The 16757-nt window shown below is 39.6% G+C and overlaps 2 protein-coding genes across 2 annotated transcripts; both read right to left on the reverse strand.

The window, feature by feature from the left end:
• Positions 1 to 3185: 3185 nt before the first annotated feature.
• med28 (mediator complex subunit 28) lies at positions 3186 to 5850 on the reverse strand. The gene is made up of 4 exons (XM_047365744.1): positions 5664 to 5850; positions 3993 to 4059; positions 3798 to 3910; positions 3186 to 3675 (listed from the first exon to the last, which is right to left on the reverse strand). The coding sequence occupies exons 1-4, from the start codon at positions 5841 to 5843 to the stop codon at positions 3472 to 3474; spliced, it is 564 nt and encodes a 187-aa protein (XP_047221700.1). The 5' UTR covers positions 5844 to 5850; the 3' UTR covers positions 3186 to 3471.
• Positions 5851 to 7657: 1807 nt separating this feature from the next.
• lap3 (leucine aminopeptidase 3) lies at positions 7658 to 15820 on the reverse strand. Its single transcript, XM_047365738.1, has 13 exons — positions 15629 to 15820; positions 15377 to 15492; positions 11491 to 11545; positions 11307 to 11412; positions 11075 to 11234; positions 10820 to 10984; positions 10166 to 10324; positions 9922 to 10046; positions 9747 to 9835; positions 9562 to 9664; positions 9344 to 9423; positions 9138 to 9250; positions 7658 to 8482 (listed from the first exon to the last, which is right to left on the reverse strand). Exons 1-13 carry the CDS (start codon positions 15719 to 15721, stop codon positions 8296 to 8298), a joined length of 1551 nt encoding a protein of 516 aa, XP_047221694.1. The 5' UTR covers positions 15722 to 15820; the 3' UTR covers positions 7658 to 8295.
• Positions 15821 to 16757: the final 937 nt, after the last annotated feature.

Raw genomic sequence — 16757 nt, forward strand, 5'->3', positions numbered from 1 at the left:
TGTTATCATTTGTAATTTTAATTTTACCAACACTATATTGAAATTGCATTCCATATAGTCCCATAATATATATTTGAAACAAGTTTTTTTGTTTTTCACAATTGTATTCTGTCCTTGTTTTAGCTCAACTGATCTGGAATTTGAGTTTCTCCATGTAAGAATTACATTCCCGATGCTTACTCTGGGTTCAAAGTATAAATCTGCAAATACTTAAAGCGCAGTCACATTTTTACAGATGCATGAGAATTGTTAGCCATGGGTCAAATTACAATTTGAAACACACTTTAGTCTATCTTGGAAGAATTACATCACGGATACCTGAAGACCCGGTTTAGTTATCATATTATATGATACATTGTCTTACCATACACCACACAGCGACTAAACTATTTTGTTTTTACGCTGAACCTTTTTTCTGACTGGGTAAACTAATTTGGATAAAGGAATGGTTTTATTTACCTCCATATAATTGCTGTAGTAAGTCCATATCATCCTTCTTTTCCTCATTATTCGTCATTAAAGGTCAATAATCATCTGTTTAATATAAAAATATTAGATGATTAAGCTGACCCAATATACCCGACATGTTTAAAATAAATGTACTGTTACTGAGCTATATCTGCCTGCAAAACGCAGGCTAAGAAGCTTATGAACTTAAATGCGATTTTTCGCCATTTAAATTAATAAATTAGTTTTATTAATCTTTGTGTAGCTAATTTTACATAAAGATTTTGAGCATCCTTCTAGTTTCCATGAACTTTCACATGCAATACTTTGACTGTTCCACCTTTGCAAACACTGTATAAAATAATTTTATGACATGCATAATATATGATATATTCCAGCATTTCAGTAGCATCTGTTTGTTCACGCTATGTGTTAACATTGGTCCTGACATAATGCCTTTAAAAAAACGACAACATTCATAACAGGCTAATTCATTCCAGTTTACGTTATATCAATACAATCTTAAGTGAGAGCCAAAAACAGACAACTGCTTGCTGTAAAATATTAAATCCCTAATCGATTTCTAGTCTAATGAGGAGCAGAGATCCGAGTTTTTGGTGAGAGCTCTTTCCTCCAGAACCCATCTGTGAGGATCTTTGTCTGGCTGTGAAGAAGCAGGAGCTGAGAAGGCGAGGAGAACAAGTCTGTTATGGTGTGAACACACTGCATACATTACAGCCAACAGGCGGAGTGAAAGCATTGCCTTCAATTCTAGAAAATGATGAAAAGTAAAAATATGAAATGAAACAAAAGGTTTTAATTTTATGTGAAATGATTAACATTAAGCTGCAGATCTAAACATAACCTTTATAATGATTTAATAGAATATTTTCTTTGTTAAATCAGGAGCTCATTTTTTCCTGGGAGATTATGAAGCTGTGTTGATCTGCAAAGTATCCATTAGCGATTTTACTATGGGAGATTTGGCCTGACGCCCAGGGCGGCATCCTGTTGGGGCGCAGTGCAAGTGGAAAACAAAGGTCATGTCATTTGTCGCCCAAATGAGTTTTCTATCATTTCAGCAACCGCCTGCGTTGTCCATAGCATAAATACTGTAAGACATTATGTTCATACACTATGACATGCTTACAACACTGATTTGGCATCTGGATCACATTTTCCTATTTGGAGCTAAAGCAGAGAACCATTTTACTATTTCATACTTGCACAGTTCTGGTCAGATGTCGATGTTAAAGACATAGGTGTCATTAATTTGGGTCTTTTAAAGATGCGTTTGAATTGTTCTTTTTTCTGTGTGGAATGGTTATACAACTGCAATAATTAATAGCAAAAATTAAGTCAGAAGTAAATTATTATGAACTATAATCCACACAGGGTCAAAAATAATCAGAGCAGGCTCAAATATTAACATTCCCACTGACATGGTCATCTATCCTTTAGCAAGTTGGTAAAGTAATGTAACCACACACATTTTTTAGCTATCAAGTCTTGGCATAATTCCCGCTGGATATGTTGACCGATCATCTTCTCAGATCTCATGTAAATGAGTTGATGTTCCTAGTTTTTAAGCATGGTAGATTCTCAATGGGGTTGAGGTTGGGATCATTTCAGAAGTTTAATGTTAGCCTGTTTTATTCATTCCCAGACCAGTTTTGAGATCAACCTAGAAACCACCAGGACTGAAGCATGATGTAAACTAGAAGCTGCTGGACCAGCAGTCTGCAGCAAAGCAAGGTTGATTTTAACATGAACTGTGACTGTATCAACCAGGAAAGAAGCTGCTGCTCCAAAATCAACACCTCCGAGCTCGGTGGAAATTTGCAGCTGCCCACTTAGTCACACTCCACCTTCTGGAGAAAAGTCTTAACGGTCAAAGGTGACAAAGGTTGAGCTATTTGGCCACTTTAGCAAAACCAGAGACTAATATATTTGGCCTCAATGACCACAAGATACACTATATTGCCAGAAGTATCCATCTACTTTTACATATACATACATACTTTGACATCCTATTCTTAATCTATAAGGTCAAATTTGTTGATGAACTCCCCTTCCCAACAATAATAACAGGAACTATTCTGTAAACATCTTCCACAAGGTTTAGCAGTGTGTTCATACATGAGAAAACCAGAATTAGAGCCTCCACTCTAATTTATCCCAAAAGCTGTTCAAGAAGGTCAAAGTCAGGACTCTAAGCAGGCCAGTCAAGTTTCTCCAAACGTTCTTAGGCGAAGTCCACTTAGATGCGGACTTAGCCAGAGTGTGGACTGAGGGTGCAGTGGACAGGGTGAAAGACCCCTCTGGAGAATTGGGACACACTACGCACACAAACCCATCAACAGGAACACACAATTGGGGGACACGAGGGTGTGCGAGTATCGGGACAGGGCCCAAAGCATCCCTGAGTGGTTCCAAAGTAAAAGAATTATCCAAAACACGCATTATGGATAAGAGGCTAACATCAAGCTTTTTCAAAAGCTCGATGAATGGCCCCAGCCATTTATCGGTTGTCTATATTTGCAGGGTTGCGATGGGGGGGATCTAGGGCCCATCGTTATGGGAAAGGCAGGGTGGACTGGCGATCTGGTTTACCAAACCAAGGCCCAATGGAAATCCTTATACATGACATAAAGTCATGTGGGGATGAAGTGCGAACAGACTCAAATATTTTTTTCAAAAAAACAAAAAGATGTAAAACAACAAAAAAATACACAACACACAAAATACAAATTTTATTCTCACATAAAAAATATTCAAAATATTTACACACATCAAAAACCAGGCAGAAAAGTTGTAAAAAGTATCTTCTTTCCAATGATAGCTGTCTATACAGTCTACATACCTAAATGGCAGCAATTATCTGCATTTCTGACCAGAACGTAGTTGTCCATTCACTCTTCCCAAAGCCAGCTAACACCAAATGTGACAGTTCTCCTGCACACAGGATGACTTTGCGTTTTTAGTGCAGGGCAGCTTCTACAGGTGTGAAAGGGCTTTGGTGCCCTAGCTTGGTTTTAAAGGAGCAGGGGGCAGACTAGCTGAGGCCTGTTCCAGAAAGGCCAGCGGTCCTGGAGGGGGAAGGTCTGTGGGCTTACGATGCTGACCGCTCACATCCTCCAGTACTTGTTGCCAGTGGTGCAGCTTGGCCAAATGCTTCTGAACCAGCATTTCTTTCCTCTGTAGCTCATTACGCAGGTCTGACACATCCTGAAGGGAGAGGAGAAATGTACTTGAGAGGAGAAGAGCCAGATTTTACTGACAGCAAGGAATTAGCAACTTGTAAATGTCAAATACGTCATGTAATAAGTCAGTCCAATCCAAATGTTTACCTCTTTCAACACCTGCTCTGGTTTCTGCACAGACAGCTGAAGCCTCTTCTGTAAGAAGAAACACTCCGTCTGTCGAGCCACATCCAGGAACTTCTGGATGCACTGGTCCACACCTTCAAATTGAATATGTATGCTTTTAAATAGAGATTACCAAAAAGAAACACTATTAATATAAAAATGCAGCACTACACTGACCAGTCCTTATCTCCTCCTGATCTGTGCCGTTGACATAGTCTTGACTTACTAGTGATGAAAAGCAGGCCTGAAGGACAGAGATCAAATTTAGCAAACCTGCTTTCATGAACATTATTTCAGTTTTAGAACAACTTAATCAATGAAAAAAGATGACAAAAGGTTTGTGGGGCCAGGTTGAATGTGCACATTTACACTAAGACGATCTGATATCCAGGATCATTTCAAAACCTCCTCAGGAATAATGTCAGAGAGTGAGGAAATAATTTGTTACAAAGGATGAAAACAAGAACTTTTAAAAAGCGAGAGATGTACAGCAGAGACAGGCTGAACCCAGATTCTACCAGAAAGGACTTGACTGATCTGTAAAGACTTTCACTGGAATTTTGGATCACTTGGAAATTCACAGATCCTCTATTTTAAGCTGTAGGAGGGCTTGCTCTGTTCTGAAAATGATCTGAAAGTATCTGATGAGCCTCATGAGCCGAGATAAATGCAGCGTTTCCCCTCCCATTATCCAAGAGGGGGAACTTTCCGCCACCAAAAAGCCCGGCGGCCCCCTAAAAAAAAAAACAAAAAAAATCACAACATGTAGTAAATTATTAAAACGTCTGTACATTTTACCTAATTACTGCAGAGAGAGAGGAACTACATTGTTTCTGAGTTATGGCGGAAGAACCTGCCTATTCAAGTCTTGATGTGCAGATAAACACGAACACGGAGAAACATCAGTGTTCCCCTGGTAGGTTTATTGGAGTGGTGAGGCAGCCCCCCTAACTCTGACAGTCAAAGTTCATTTTTTCAAATTTGACTTCTTTACACTAAAATATTGCATCTTATTTGTTTGAACTGTATGCAGACCAAATGGTATTACGTTTTTTGTTCATATAGAAGTATTTTTAAAGTAAATATATACTCTGCCTGAGATTTCTTTCTTTTCAAAAGGAACTTGTTACTTTCCACTGATGCCACATGCTTGGTATAGTGTTGCTGCTAAGTGAATGACACTAAACAAATGGCCTGGGCTTCTTTATCCAGAAAACGTTTTATCAATTGGCACAATAAACACAACAAACAAATTAAAACGCATCCAACTGATTTTAATCCATCTACATGATTGGTTGTATATAATTATATGTCCCTGTGTATAAATCCGATCTGTCTGTCTTGTGAAAAGAATTTGATTTGATGACGTTTACTGTTGATAGGCGCTAAATAAACTAAACTATAAAGGAGAGGTGGGGAGATCAGAGTCCTGCAGAAAGCGAAAAATTAAAATTCAGAATCAGCTAGTAAATTTGTACTCTGTGCATTTCTAGTGGTGTTTAAGAAACGCTGTATTCGACAACAATTGTGTTTTTTGGGTGTTATTTATGAAAATGTGTACATTTGAAAAGGGGGAAATCCTGACTATACTTAGCTTAAACCGGTGAAATGAAGAGTTGAAGCTCCAGATTGTTAGTGACTCACCAACACAAGTCGGCGCAGAAAACTAGCGCTAAACTGTAGCGGTTTCCACAAAAGACCCACAATGAAAGCAGACCAATCTAATAAAATGATAGATAACAACCAAACAATAGCTTGCAATAAAATATATTTACGATCAATGTTAGCCACAACAGCTAATGCTAACGCAGCTAACAACAAAGCTAATCGAGCCCTCTTGCCTCCTACCTCGAAGGAAGCCTCCAGTTCGTCGACCAGGGTATTGCTTCCCTGAACCCGAGGAACGGTACCGGGAAAGCTCGGTTGAGCCGGTCCAGGAGGAACCCCAACGGGATTAGCACCGGGCGGCTGCTGGCCTGGAAAAATACCATTGATGGACGAGGCCATCTTTCTCTGGGTTACGCGCATGCGCACCTCACTATATAGTTTTGCCCAAAGATGAATGCAGTGATTAGAAAACCCAGAGTATCGACGGGGAGGCAGCAAAGAAAATTAACTAATTATGAGATTAAATGAGGTGAAAGTGGGTTACGTTGATAGGAAATTAGATGCACAATAAGCAGAATTCTACACTAAATAATGAAATAAAAAATAAGGAAGCAATCGGACTTTATATAGAAATAAACTAAAAGAATACAATATAATCAGGACTGCGATTAATACTTTCTTTATACAGTGTTCAGATTTAAATGAGTCACATTTTCCTATTGCTAAGGTGGTATTATAATTAGTAATTCTCCAAGCTTTACAAAGGTCCTTTGGATATTGCCTGGTTTCTTCCCAGCCATAAAGAGAAATCAACTAATTTGGACATGGGAAATTATTTCAAAGTGCCACTTTAGCTTAAGAAATATTGAAAAACTTTATATATAATCAAACTAAAAACATCTAACCTTGTTTCCAATGCTGTATCAGATTGGGAGCAAATACAAACTGATATGTTCAGTGGTAATGAGGAAATTATGAAATCTGAATAATAGAAAATGTTAAACATCCTAATGGCCATGATTTTGAGAAGCTATAAAGGACACAATGCTGGCAACTGTACTGGCACCCCTAGTAAAGATGTGTAAAAACTTTTAAAAGAAATTAACTTATTTCAGCATCAAACTGAAAAAAAATATAACCTTTAATTTGAGCACCTTTATTGGGGGAAATGTAAAGTTTTCTGGCAGAATCCACCACATTTGTGCCTATAATGTCCTGGAAATCAAATTATTCACCAGACCTGGTCCATCAACAGGGTTCCCAGGGCCTTTGGAAAAGAAAATATTTTCTAAATATTTTGTTTCACCCTAAACTCACATTAGTTGCAGAAAAAGCTTGACCATATTCTCATCTGACCAAAGTAAATGGTTCCAGTCAAATAGTCAGAGTTTAGCAAACTCCACATGTTTAAATGTGTGATGGTAGGACAGAAAAGCCTTTTTGCACCCAAAAACCTGCATGTAGATTTTGTCAAATTGACGACTATAAAATGCCACTCATTGCTTCAGTTCTTAACAATCTCTGGATTAGTCAAGTCAAGTTTATCTATATAGTGCTTTTCAGCAACAAGGCACTCAAGGTGCTTAGGATTAGACTTTTTTAAACCTTCACCACCTCTCTCACTATCCACGGTAAAAAACAAAAAAACAAAAATAGGGGCTTGACGAGTCTAGGTGGGTAAGCTAAACGGGCCTCTGTCACATATTTATACCCCACAGAAATGGAAAGTCATGGATCAAATATTTCAACTCCACAGACACCCATTAACACATAAAATAAAGAAGCAGATATTTTGTGCAATTAGCAATTCTGTTAAAAACAATACTTTGTTAACAAGCGATTTTTTTCCACAACTGAACAAATACTCTCAATTTAATGGTTTAATGTGTTTTTCAGTGTGACATTATTCTACTGCAATATGGTAGGAAACCATTTTAAGGATTTTTACACAAAGAATGTGGCTGTTTCTCTGTAATGTTTAATTTACCTCAGTATAATACACACTATCCACCTCAAACAGTAGATACTTTTCCTAAGCAACTACCGTTTATTTTAAGAACATGAATATTACAAAAAGTTATGCGGGAAACAACCAACAAATTGTTCTTTAACAGCACTGTAAAACATTATTTGCCCCTTAAAGATTTCGTATGTTTTTTTCCTTTTTTTTTTTCACCCACATTTCAGATCAAACTAATTTTAATATTATAAAAATAACACCAGAAAACAAAAAATGCTGTTTATGAATGAAGATTTTATTTATTTAGGAGAAAAGGCTATCCAAACCAACCTGGCCCTATATGAAAAAGTATTTGCCCAATTATTAAACCTAATAACTGGTTGCCCCACCTTTAGAAGCAGCAACTGCCATCAAGGGCTAGTTTTTTACATTGCTGAAGGGGAGATTTGGATCACTATTCATTGCAGTAGTTTTAATTTAGCCACATTAGAGGCTGTTTAACATCGTATCACAATGTTTATATCTGATTTAAGTACAGACTTTGAATATGTCACTCCAAAACCTTCATTTGCTTTTTCTAAGCCATTCAGATATGTTCTGGATAGATGTCCTGCAGGATCACTCAGGTCCCCTTGAGCATAAGGTCACAGACTGATAGCTGGAGCAGCAAAGCAATTATACTTTAATTATATTTTTACATGGGGTAAGTTGATGGTATTTGATGATCTGAAACAATTAGGTGTGAGAAAAGGCAAATGCCGTTTCACAGCACTGCATATTGCTAACAGTTGGCAGTAATAGTTAATCTATGTATCTTATACTCAGCATAAACTTTGACTCTTATCCATGTTGGAAGATCTTTGATCACCAACTGAGGAAGCTTTGCACTTTGCTAGATTTTTTCTCCATCTCTCAGCCACTGTGGGCCAACCCAGCAGCAAACTCCACCAGTGTACGTGTCGGCCTTCCAGACATGCCTTTCCTCAGGTAGGGAACTTCGTCTTTGTTACTCATCACACCAGCAATGTCCAGATGAGCCCAGTGAGGAGCTGTGACGAACTCCTTGAGGAAAGCAGCTGCTGTGCACGCGCCACCAGAACTACAGAGAAAAAAAAAATCTATGGTGAAACAGGTCAGGAACCAGTGAAACCCACCTTTACATTTTCATGTAAAAATTTCATACTCTCCCAGACTCAAATTCCTAGATTTCTCTGTACTTTTTAGCCAATTTTAAAATACAAACATTCTATATGTATTTAAGGCAAAATGTCTACATCAGATAGGTTTTAGGAAGAAACTAGGAGGGGTGGAAAGAAAGAGACCAGGAAGGAGGACAACACAATTAGGAAAAAAGAAAAAAGTAAGGAAAGACATAAAAGACAAAAGGGATAAAACTGAAAAAAACACAAGCAAGAACATAAACAAGGAATGAGAGAGAACACAATGCAAGAATAAAATAAGTAAGGGCACAAGTAATGAAGGACAAGGAAAAGGTACTGAGCAAATCTGCAGGAAGAAAGAGAATCATGTATGGAAAGAAGGAAATGAGCAAAAAAGGCACAAGGAATGGTGGAAGTAAGGAAAGACAAGTATCTTTCCATAATTATCCAGAACCGGAAAATATTTCATAAAAAATTCCCCACATTTCCAGACTGTGCAGCAAGGATGGTAGCCCTTTAGACCTCTGTCTGCCTCCATGACGGCTCATGGAGGAGCTGAGAGGGATTCACTGAGAGCGGCGGTCAGGTTCGTACCGGCTGTACTTGCCGACGTTGTTGAGGTCGGCTAGCTGGCAGTCAGTAACCTGCTTGGAGTAATGTTGGAACAGAGGCATCCTCCAAACTCTGTCACCTGTCACAACACTGGCCTGTACACACAGACACAAACGCGCACACACACCATTAGTCAACAGAGAAGCCGAGACATTGACGAGTCGTGCTGTGCTTTGCTTCTTGTCTACCTTGTGCAGCTGCTCCCAGAGCCAATCCGAATTTGTAAACACTCCTGTTGCTGCTGAGCCCAGAGCTACATCCATGGCACCTTCAAGAAGGAGGTCAGCCATGTTTTAAATTCATAGTAATAATAATAATAATATATTAATAACACATTTAACTAGAACTACTACCAGCAAAACCTGGTTGTTTTAGAAGCTGATGTGAATCTGTGTAGAAAACCTACCAGTTAGCGTAGCAACATTGACAATAGCTCTGGGGTTAAATGTATGTCCATAACAGAGAGCATCAGCGAGGACCAGTCTGCCCTCTGCGTCTGTATTATCCACCTTAATGAAACATATAAACCAGCTCATCAGTAAACACACTCACTCAGACAGCTGTTTGGGCCAATCAAACGCCTTGACCCACCTGGACTGTTTTCCCGTTCTTGGCTGTGACAACATCACCAGGTTTGGTGGCCTTTCCACTGGGCATGTTCTCACACAATGGGGCCAGACCTGGTTGAAGCAAAAACAGGGATGATGTTTCTCCAGATACACTAAAATGGAGCCAGATAGAAGGGGATGTACAGATAAAAGCCCACCGATTATGTTCACCGGGAGTTTCAGAGCTGCTGCTGTGACGATGGAGGCGCAAACAGTGGCAGCTCCACCCATATCGGCTCGCATCGCGTCCATGGACTGAGATGGCTTCAGAGAGATGCCACCGCTAAACACACAAAGGAAACAGAGAGGAACAAAGTTAACACACAGACTGGTTTATAAATGAGGCGACGTGATTATAGTCAATATCAGAAGTGAGCTGCTGTGAGGGTTTTAATGGTTAACCTGTCAAATGTGATGCCTTTGCCCACCAGCATCAATGGTAGCTGCTTCTTGTCAGGGCAGCCGTTGTAGTACAGCTCCAGGAAGACAGGGGGCTCCTCTGAACCCCTCGTCACGCTGAGAAAGGCTCCCATCTGTTGCTCCTCAATCCAAGCCTTTGGTCTGCAAATAAAAGACACAAAAGAAAAATAAACAATAATAGAAATACTAATAATAATAATAAATCTGGTTATGTGTTAGATAAAAACTATTTTCCTTTCTTTGAAATTCAGAGAGCAGCAAGGATCAATATCATCAGTTCGGGTATCATGTTTTATTACCAGCTGTCGGTCACCTGCTAAACTGAAGGACAGCTTGATCACATACTGGAAATATTTAAACCAGTAATATCAGGGTATTTTCTGTCATGTTGCCAAAAACAGATGGTAAGAAATAATAATACAAAAAAATACATAAAAAAAAGAAATAGTAAAAAATAAGTTTAGAAAGTAAGTAAAAAAGTAAATATGTCAGTAACCTAACAGGTAAGTAAGCAAATAATATTAAAGAATTTATAATAAGTCAGAATTCAATTAAAAACACATATTAGACACAACTTACAAAGCTTGATGTTTCTCTGGTTTTATAAATGAAGGTGAATGAGAAAACCCAACAAACCGTTTATTCACGGTAACTCGGTCAGCGTATGGAGCGACTTTCTCTTCAATGGTGTTGGCGAAAGCAGTCGGAGTGATGTGATTGGCTGGAGCCTCCATGAGAAAGCGGGCTAGGTTCTGACCTTCTGCATAAACGACACCTTGCTTCCAGTCGTCCACATCAGCGCTGGTAAAACACAGATAAACTCTTAATACATCTGTTTAACAAATTATCAGTGAACTGAGAAGGTCTGCAGCTGCTTGATTATGGGGTTACCTTCCATGCAACTGTGTGGTTACTCTGGTTTTCTTCTTGGACTTTAGTTGGTCGTAGCAAAACAATCCCAGAACAGCGCCTTCTGCAGCCGACTTGGCGTCACCGCAGTCGTCCACCTCAACGTGATTCACCTCCAGCTCCTGAAGAATCTTACAGCCAACTGATGAAAAACCTACATATCAGTAAAACACCTTCTGAAAATCTACCAGAGATCAGACAGTGTGTGTCCTACCTGACACAGCGTGTCTGATGTTCTCCTTCTTGGTGTCCCAGTTTTCAGCCCCACAAACGCCTTCATTGTCCTTGCCCAACCCGACTACTGCCACACAAGGGAAGTCCTGATGAGGATAAGAGTAGGCTTTACTCTAAAGCCAATAAAAGAATGGGATTAAATTGTTAATGCAACACCTTGGTACCTGGTGAATTCCATAGAATATCCTGCTTTTGCCTTTCTTGAGAACAGGTGCAGCACTGGTGGAAAAGCAAAAGGTTTGTTAAGCAAAAACACTCAATTCCTGCCAAATAATGATTTAATCATATTGCAGTCATCTGATTTGTAGGTGTGCACTGATCGCAGTTTTCTGGCCGATCACCAATTTTAAAAAAATCCTGACCTGCCCATTCGAATTTCGGCTGATACTGATTTTTTTTTTGTACAACTCACACTGTAAGGTGTTATAAGGTCACAATACACCTTCAATGTTCCAATTTTATTTTAAAAATATTTTTTCGGCACTAGCGGCCTTTATTTTTAACTTTTTGACAGTAGACAGACAGGAAAGAGGGGTAGAGAGAGGGGAAGATATTTGGCAAATGTCGCCGGGTCCGGGTCTCGAACCCGGGACAGCCGCTTCGAGGACTGTAGCCTCCGTATATGGTCGCGCGCTTAACCCCTACACTATCGGCGCTGCGCCTCCAATTTTATTTTATCAACAAAACACTGAACAATACCCATGAAGCAATACAAATGAGGTATTGTTCTCAAATATAAATGAAAGGTTTAAAGTATTGCAGTTCCTTTAGTCCTTTAGTTCATTTTTCACATTTTAAAAACAAACAAAACTTGCACAACAGGTTAGACAAGTATATAAGATCAATTGATAAGATCGGTTTCACACGTAAGAATCGGCCCAAAATTAAAGAAATCTGGGCCCATCAATCAGCCGACCAATCGATCGGTGCACCCTGAGTGATTTGTCTATTCTGCATAAGTAAAATAAACATAACGGAAAAGAAATATGGGGGAAAAAAAATAGTTCCATTAGCCGATACCAGCATCCCCAAAAAGTCAAAAACTGGCAATAATTCAAATGTAAAAAGGAGATCCTAAAACTTCCTGAGGAATTTTCTGAGGTGTTTAAATATTACAGTAAAGATGGACCAGTTAGCAAATGAAAGTATTATACCACAGTTTAAAAAAAAGAGTAACAGGAGTTTTCTCCAGCTGAATTAGAGCATAGAGTAATCTCCCCTTGTTGGGCACTGCTAGTCAGCTGGTTGAAAGACGGCTAATGCACGTTTCCCGATGTTTACAAGAAAGACTAATTTGATTGTTCGGAAAAATGTCCAGGCATGAAAAACATGGAAGGTCAAGGTGTGACAAAAAGAAAAAAACCAAAAAAGCCCCACCCATAACTATTATTAAGGGAACTCTGTTTTAAAACTATGGTTAGGAAGCCATGAGCACCAAGTCTGTTAATCACCTGACTGTAGGATGGCTTTCTAAGAAGACATCCTGACTAAATCACCAGCTAATATCTGTTACGCTTGTGTTAAGCTATCAAGAGCACAACTGCGAAAAAAAAAAAAAAAAAGATATTATCACACATATAAGGTATTTAAAATAGCAAACAACACTTTGCAGGTAGTGTGTTTTTACCATGCTGGTCTGTATTATTGCTTCAAATAAAAATATATGGCACAAATAATATTATTATATCTCAATCTGATGAGATATAATACAACTTTTGTTTTTCTGTTTTAAATTTAGCAACAGATTCTTGTGGTTCTTATGTCATTGACCCAAAGCCAAACAAGGCAGAATAAACGGTTTTTTCCTCTTCAATGAGCTTTTCACTAACTTATTTGGTGAAATCCTGCAGTGGAAACTAATGCTTCATGTCTCAGCAATGTTTTTATTTTCAGTGAGCATTAGTGGACTTTTTGAAGTTACATAAAAATAACTTAACTATGTTTGTTTTCTTATGCTACAGTAGTGAAAGTACTGTAGCATCTTAATAAATGTAAATGTTGTCAAGAATTTTGATTTCACTAAATCAGTTTAAAAATGGTGAAACTCACATAATACAGATTTACACCCAGAGTGATATATTTAAAGAGTACGGTATACAGGTCCTTCTCAAAATATTAGCATGTTGTGATAAAGTTCATTATTTTCCATAATGTCATTATGAAAATTTAACATTCATATATTTTAGATTCATTGCACACTAACTGAAATATTTCAGATCTTTTATTGTCTTAATACGGATGATTTTGGCATACAGCTCATGAAAACCCAAAATTCCTATCTCACAAAATTAGCATATCATTAAAAGGGTCTCTAAACGAGCTATGAACCTAATCATCTGAATCAACAAGTTAACTCTAAACACCTGCAAAAGATTCCTGAGGCCTTTAAAACTCCCAGCCTGGTTCATCACTCAAAACCCCAATCATGGGTAAGACTGCCGACCTGACTGCTGTCCAGAAGGCCACTATTGACACCCTCAAGCAAGAGGGTAAGACACAGAAAGACATTTCTGAACAAATAGGCTGTTCCCAGAGTGCTGTATCAAGGCACCTCAGTGGGAAGTCTGTGGGAAGGAAAAAGTGTGGCACAAAAACGCTGCACAATGAGAAGAGGTGACCGGACCCTGAGGAAGATTGTGGAGAAGGGCCGATTCCAGACCTTGGGGGACCTGCGGAAGCAGTGGACTGAGTCTGGAGTAGAAACATCCAGAGCCACCGTGCACAGGCGTGTGCAGGAAATGGGCTACAGGTGCCGCATTCCCCAGGTCAAGCCACTTTTGAACCAGAAACAGCGGCAGAAGCGCCTGACCTGGGCTACAGAGAAGCAGCACTGGACTGTTGCTCAGTGGTCCAAAGTACTTTTTTCGGATGAAAGCAAATTCTGCATGTCATTCGGAAATCAAGGTGCCAGAGTCTGGAGGAAGACTGGGGAGAAGGAAATGCCAAAATGCCAGAAGTCCAGTGTCAAGTTCCCACAGTCAGTGATGGTCTGGGGTGCCGTGTCAGCTGCTGGTGTTGGTCCACTGTGTTTTATCAAGGGCAGGGTCAATGCAGCTAGCTATCAGGAGATTTTGGAGCACTTCATGCTTCCATCTGCTGAAAAGCTTTATGGAGATGAAGATTTCATTTTTCAGCACGACCTGGCACCTGCTCACAGTGCCATAACCACTGGTAAATGGTTTACTGACCATGGTATCACTGTGCTCAATTGGCCTGCCAACTCTCCTGACCTGAACCCCATAGAGAATCTGTGGGATATTGTGAAGAGAACGTTGAGAGACTCAAGACCCAACACTCTGGATGAGCTAAAGGCCGCTATCGAAGCATCCTGGACCTCCATAAGATTGTTTTTTTTATTTCTTCTGTGGCCCCATGAAAAAACACTGGCCCCACCCAGGCCCCCCAGGTTAAGTTGGTCTAGAACTGCCACTGCCTTCAGGTCTTCTGCATAAAAAGAGGAAACGTGAAGACATCAGAGCTGACTTTGGACATGACTATGGAAGCTTCACACTAGAGCTTAAGAGACATGATTTCTGGGCCTCTCCATCCTTCCTACAGAGTCTGAGACATTTATTTTCAAACATATTTCAGAATTGAGTACTGCCACTGAGCAGTGCAGCCCTTTTACTCTTTATCAAATGTAATCTATTGATCATAGTTACAGTCCACACTCTAGGAATCTCTACCCACTCTATCATTCACGATCCTGTCAAGGCTGAGATTATCTCTGTAGAATGAGAACCTTTTCCTACCACACTTTTCCTTCCACTCAATTTTCCATTGATATGCTCTGATAAAGCACTCCAAACAACCAGCTTTTTCAGAAATAGGACTGTCTGCTGAACAACACTTGAGGTCAGTAGTCTTCCTCATGTGTAGGCCAGAACATGGCCAACAGACAACACAGCTCACCATTCATGTAGAGCATTCTAAAACAAATTTCACTTTAAGAATTAATTTACTATTTAACTTTCAATGTTATTATAATTTACTAGGATGCAACTGTATAATGTTGATCACATCAGCTGATAGACAGAAGAAGAAACTCACATTTTCAGCAGATCTGAGAGCTTTCCGGACAGAGACTGATCAAACCTGGCTGCAGCCTCTGTCAGATGAAGACCTCCCTCCTCTGCCTCCTTCTCAAACACTCCCAGGACCAGACCCTGCAGAGAGACACACACACACACACACACACACACACACACACACACACACACACGGGTCCTCACTCGGCTGCTGCTGCGGCTTGCAGGAACAGTGGATTAAAGAGGCTGCACTCATGTGAGGTAAACTACTCACTTTTCTCTCCTGTAGATGAGTCCGGGAGGCAGAAAATGACCTGGAGAGGTGCTTCCTCACCGCCATCTGCACAGCTTTCCTCACAACAAGCATTGTCACCTGCTCGGCATGTATTAATCTGAGTTAAAATCCTGGTTTTTACCCCGCCAGAAGGTCAGAGACGTCACATGGGCGAATGGGTCGCGTTTAAGTGGCGTCACCGAAGAACGGGGACAACAGACTTTGTCGCCACCTAGCGGCCCGTGGATATTTCAGGGTTAAGTACAAAGTGGCTTTAAAAAGCAACACATCTCAGCCAGATAGTGGTCAGATACAAACACCTGCACAGGAATATAAATGTAACCTCCACAGCCAATTGTTAAAGAAAAATCCTTGAAAGATCTTCAGAATTCTTAGTTGAGAACATTTTAAAGCAGTTAAAATACAGTTTTACACATATAAATAGCAGCAAGTATTTTTTTACGTATTTACCATCGGTCTAATATTACTTCTTATTATTTCTCAAAGAATAAGCTTACAGTGACTTGGAAAAGTATTTAAAGCTCTTGAACTCTTTGACATTTTGTCACCTTAAAACCTCAAACTTGTATGTTATTAGAATTTCATGTGACCAACTTAAGTGCAGAGTTGAGAAGTGAGAGTAAAATGATCCATTGCTCAAAAAAGAAAAGCAAACAAAACATCTGAAGAGTTTGGTGTGAATTTATACTCAGTCCCTTTAATCTGGTATCCCAACATAAAATCTAGTGCACCCAGTTGTCTTCAGAAGTCACCTAATTGGTTTAATCTTAGCAGCTGTTCTGTAAAGTCAGATGTGTGTTAGAGAACATTAGAGACCAAACAACATCACAAAGACCAAGGAACCCCACAAACAGGTCTGGGAGAAAGTTGTGCAGCAGTTTAAATCAGGGTTAGGTTATAAAACAATATTCCAACCATTGCACATCTTCAGTGCCCCTTTAAGCCCACCCTCTAAAAATATAAATAAAAATATCTGCAAACCTACCAATATATGGTTATCCACCTAACCGACAGGCTGGGCATGGAGAGCATTAAACCAAGAAGCAGCCAAAAGGCCTATGGCAACTCTGAAGGAGCTGCAGGGCTCAGGTGGGAAATTCTGTTGACT

This window comes from Girardinichthys multiradiatus, chromosome 5 (genome assembly GCF_021462225.1).
Source record: "Girardinichthys multiradiatus isolate DD_20200921_A chromosome 5, DD_fGirMul_XY1, whole genome shotgun sequence".
Classification (NCBI taxonomy): domain Eukaryota; kingdom Metazoa; phylum Chordata; class Actinopteri; order Cyprinodontiformes; family Goodeidae; genus Girardinichthys; species Girardinichthys multiradiatus.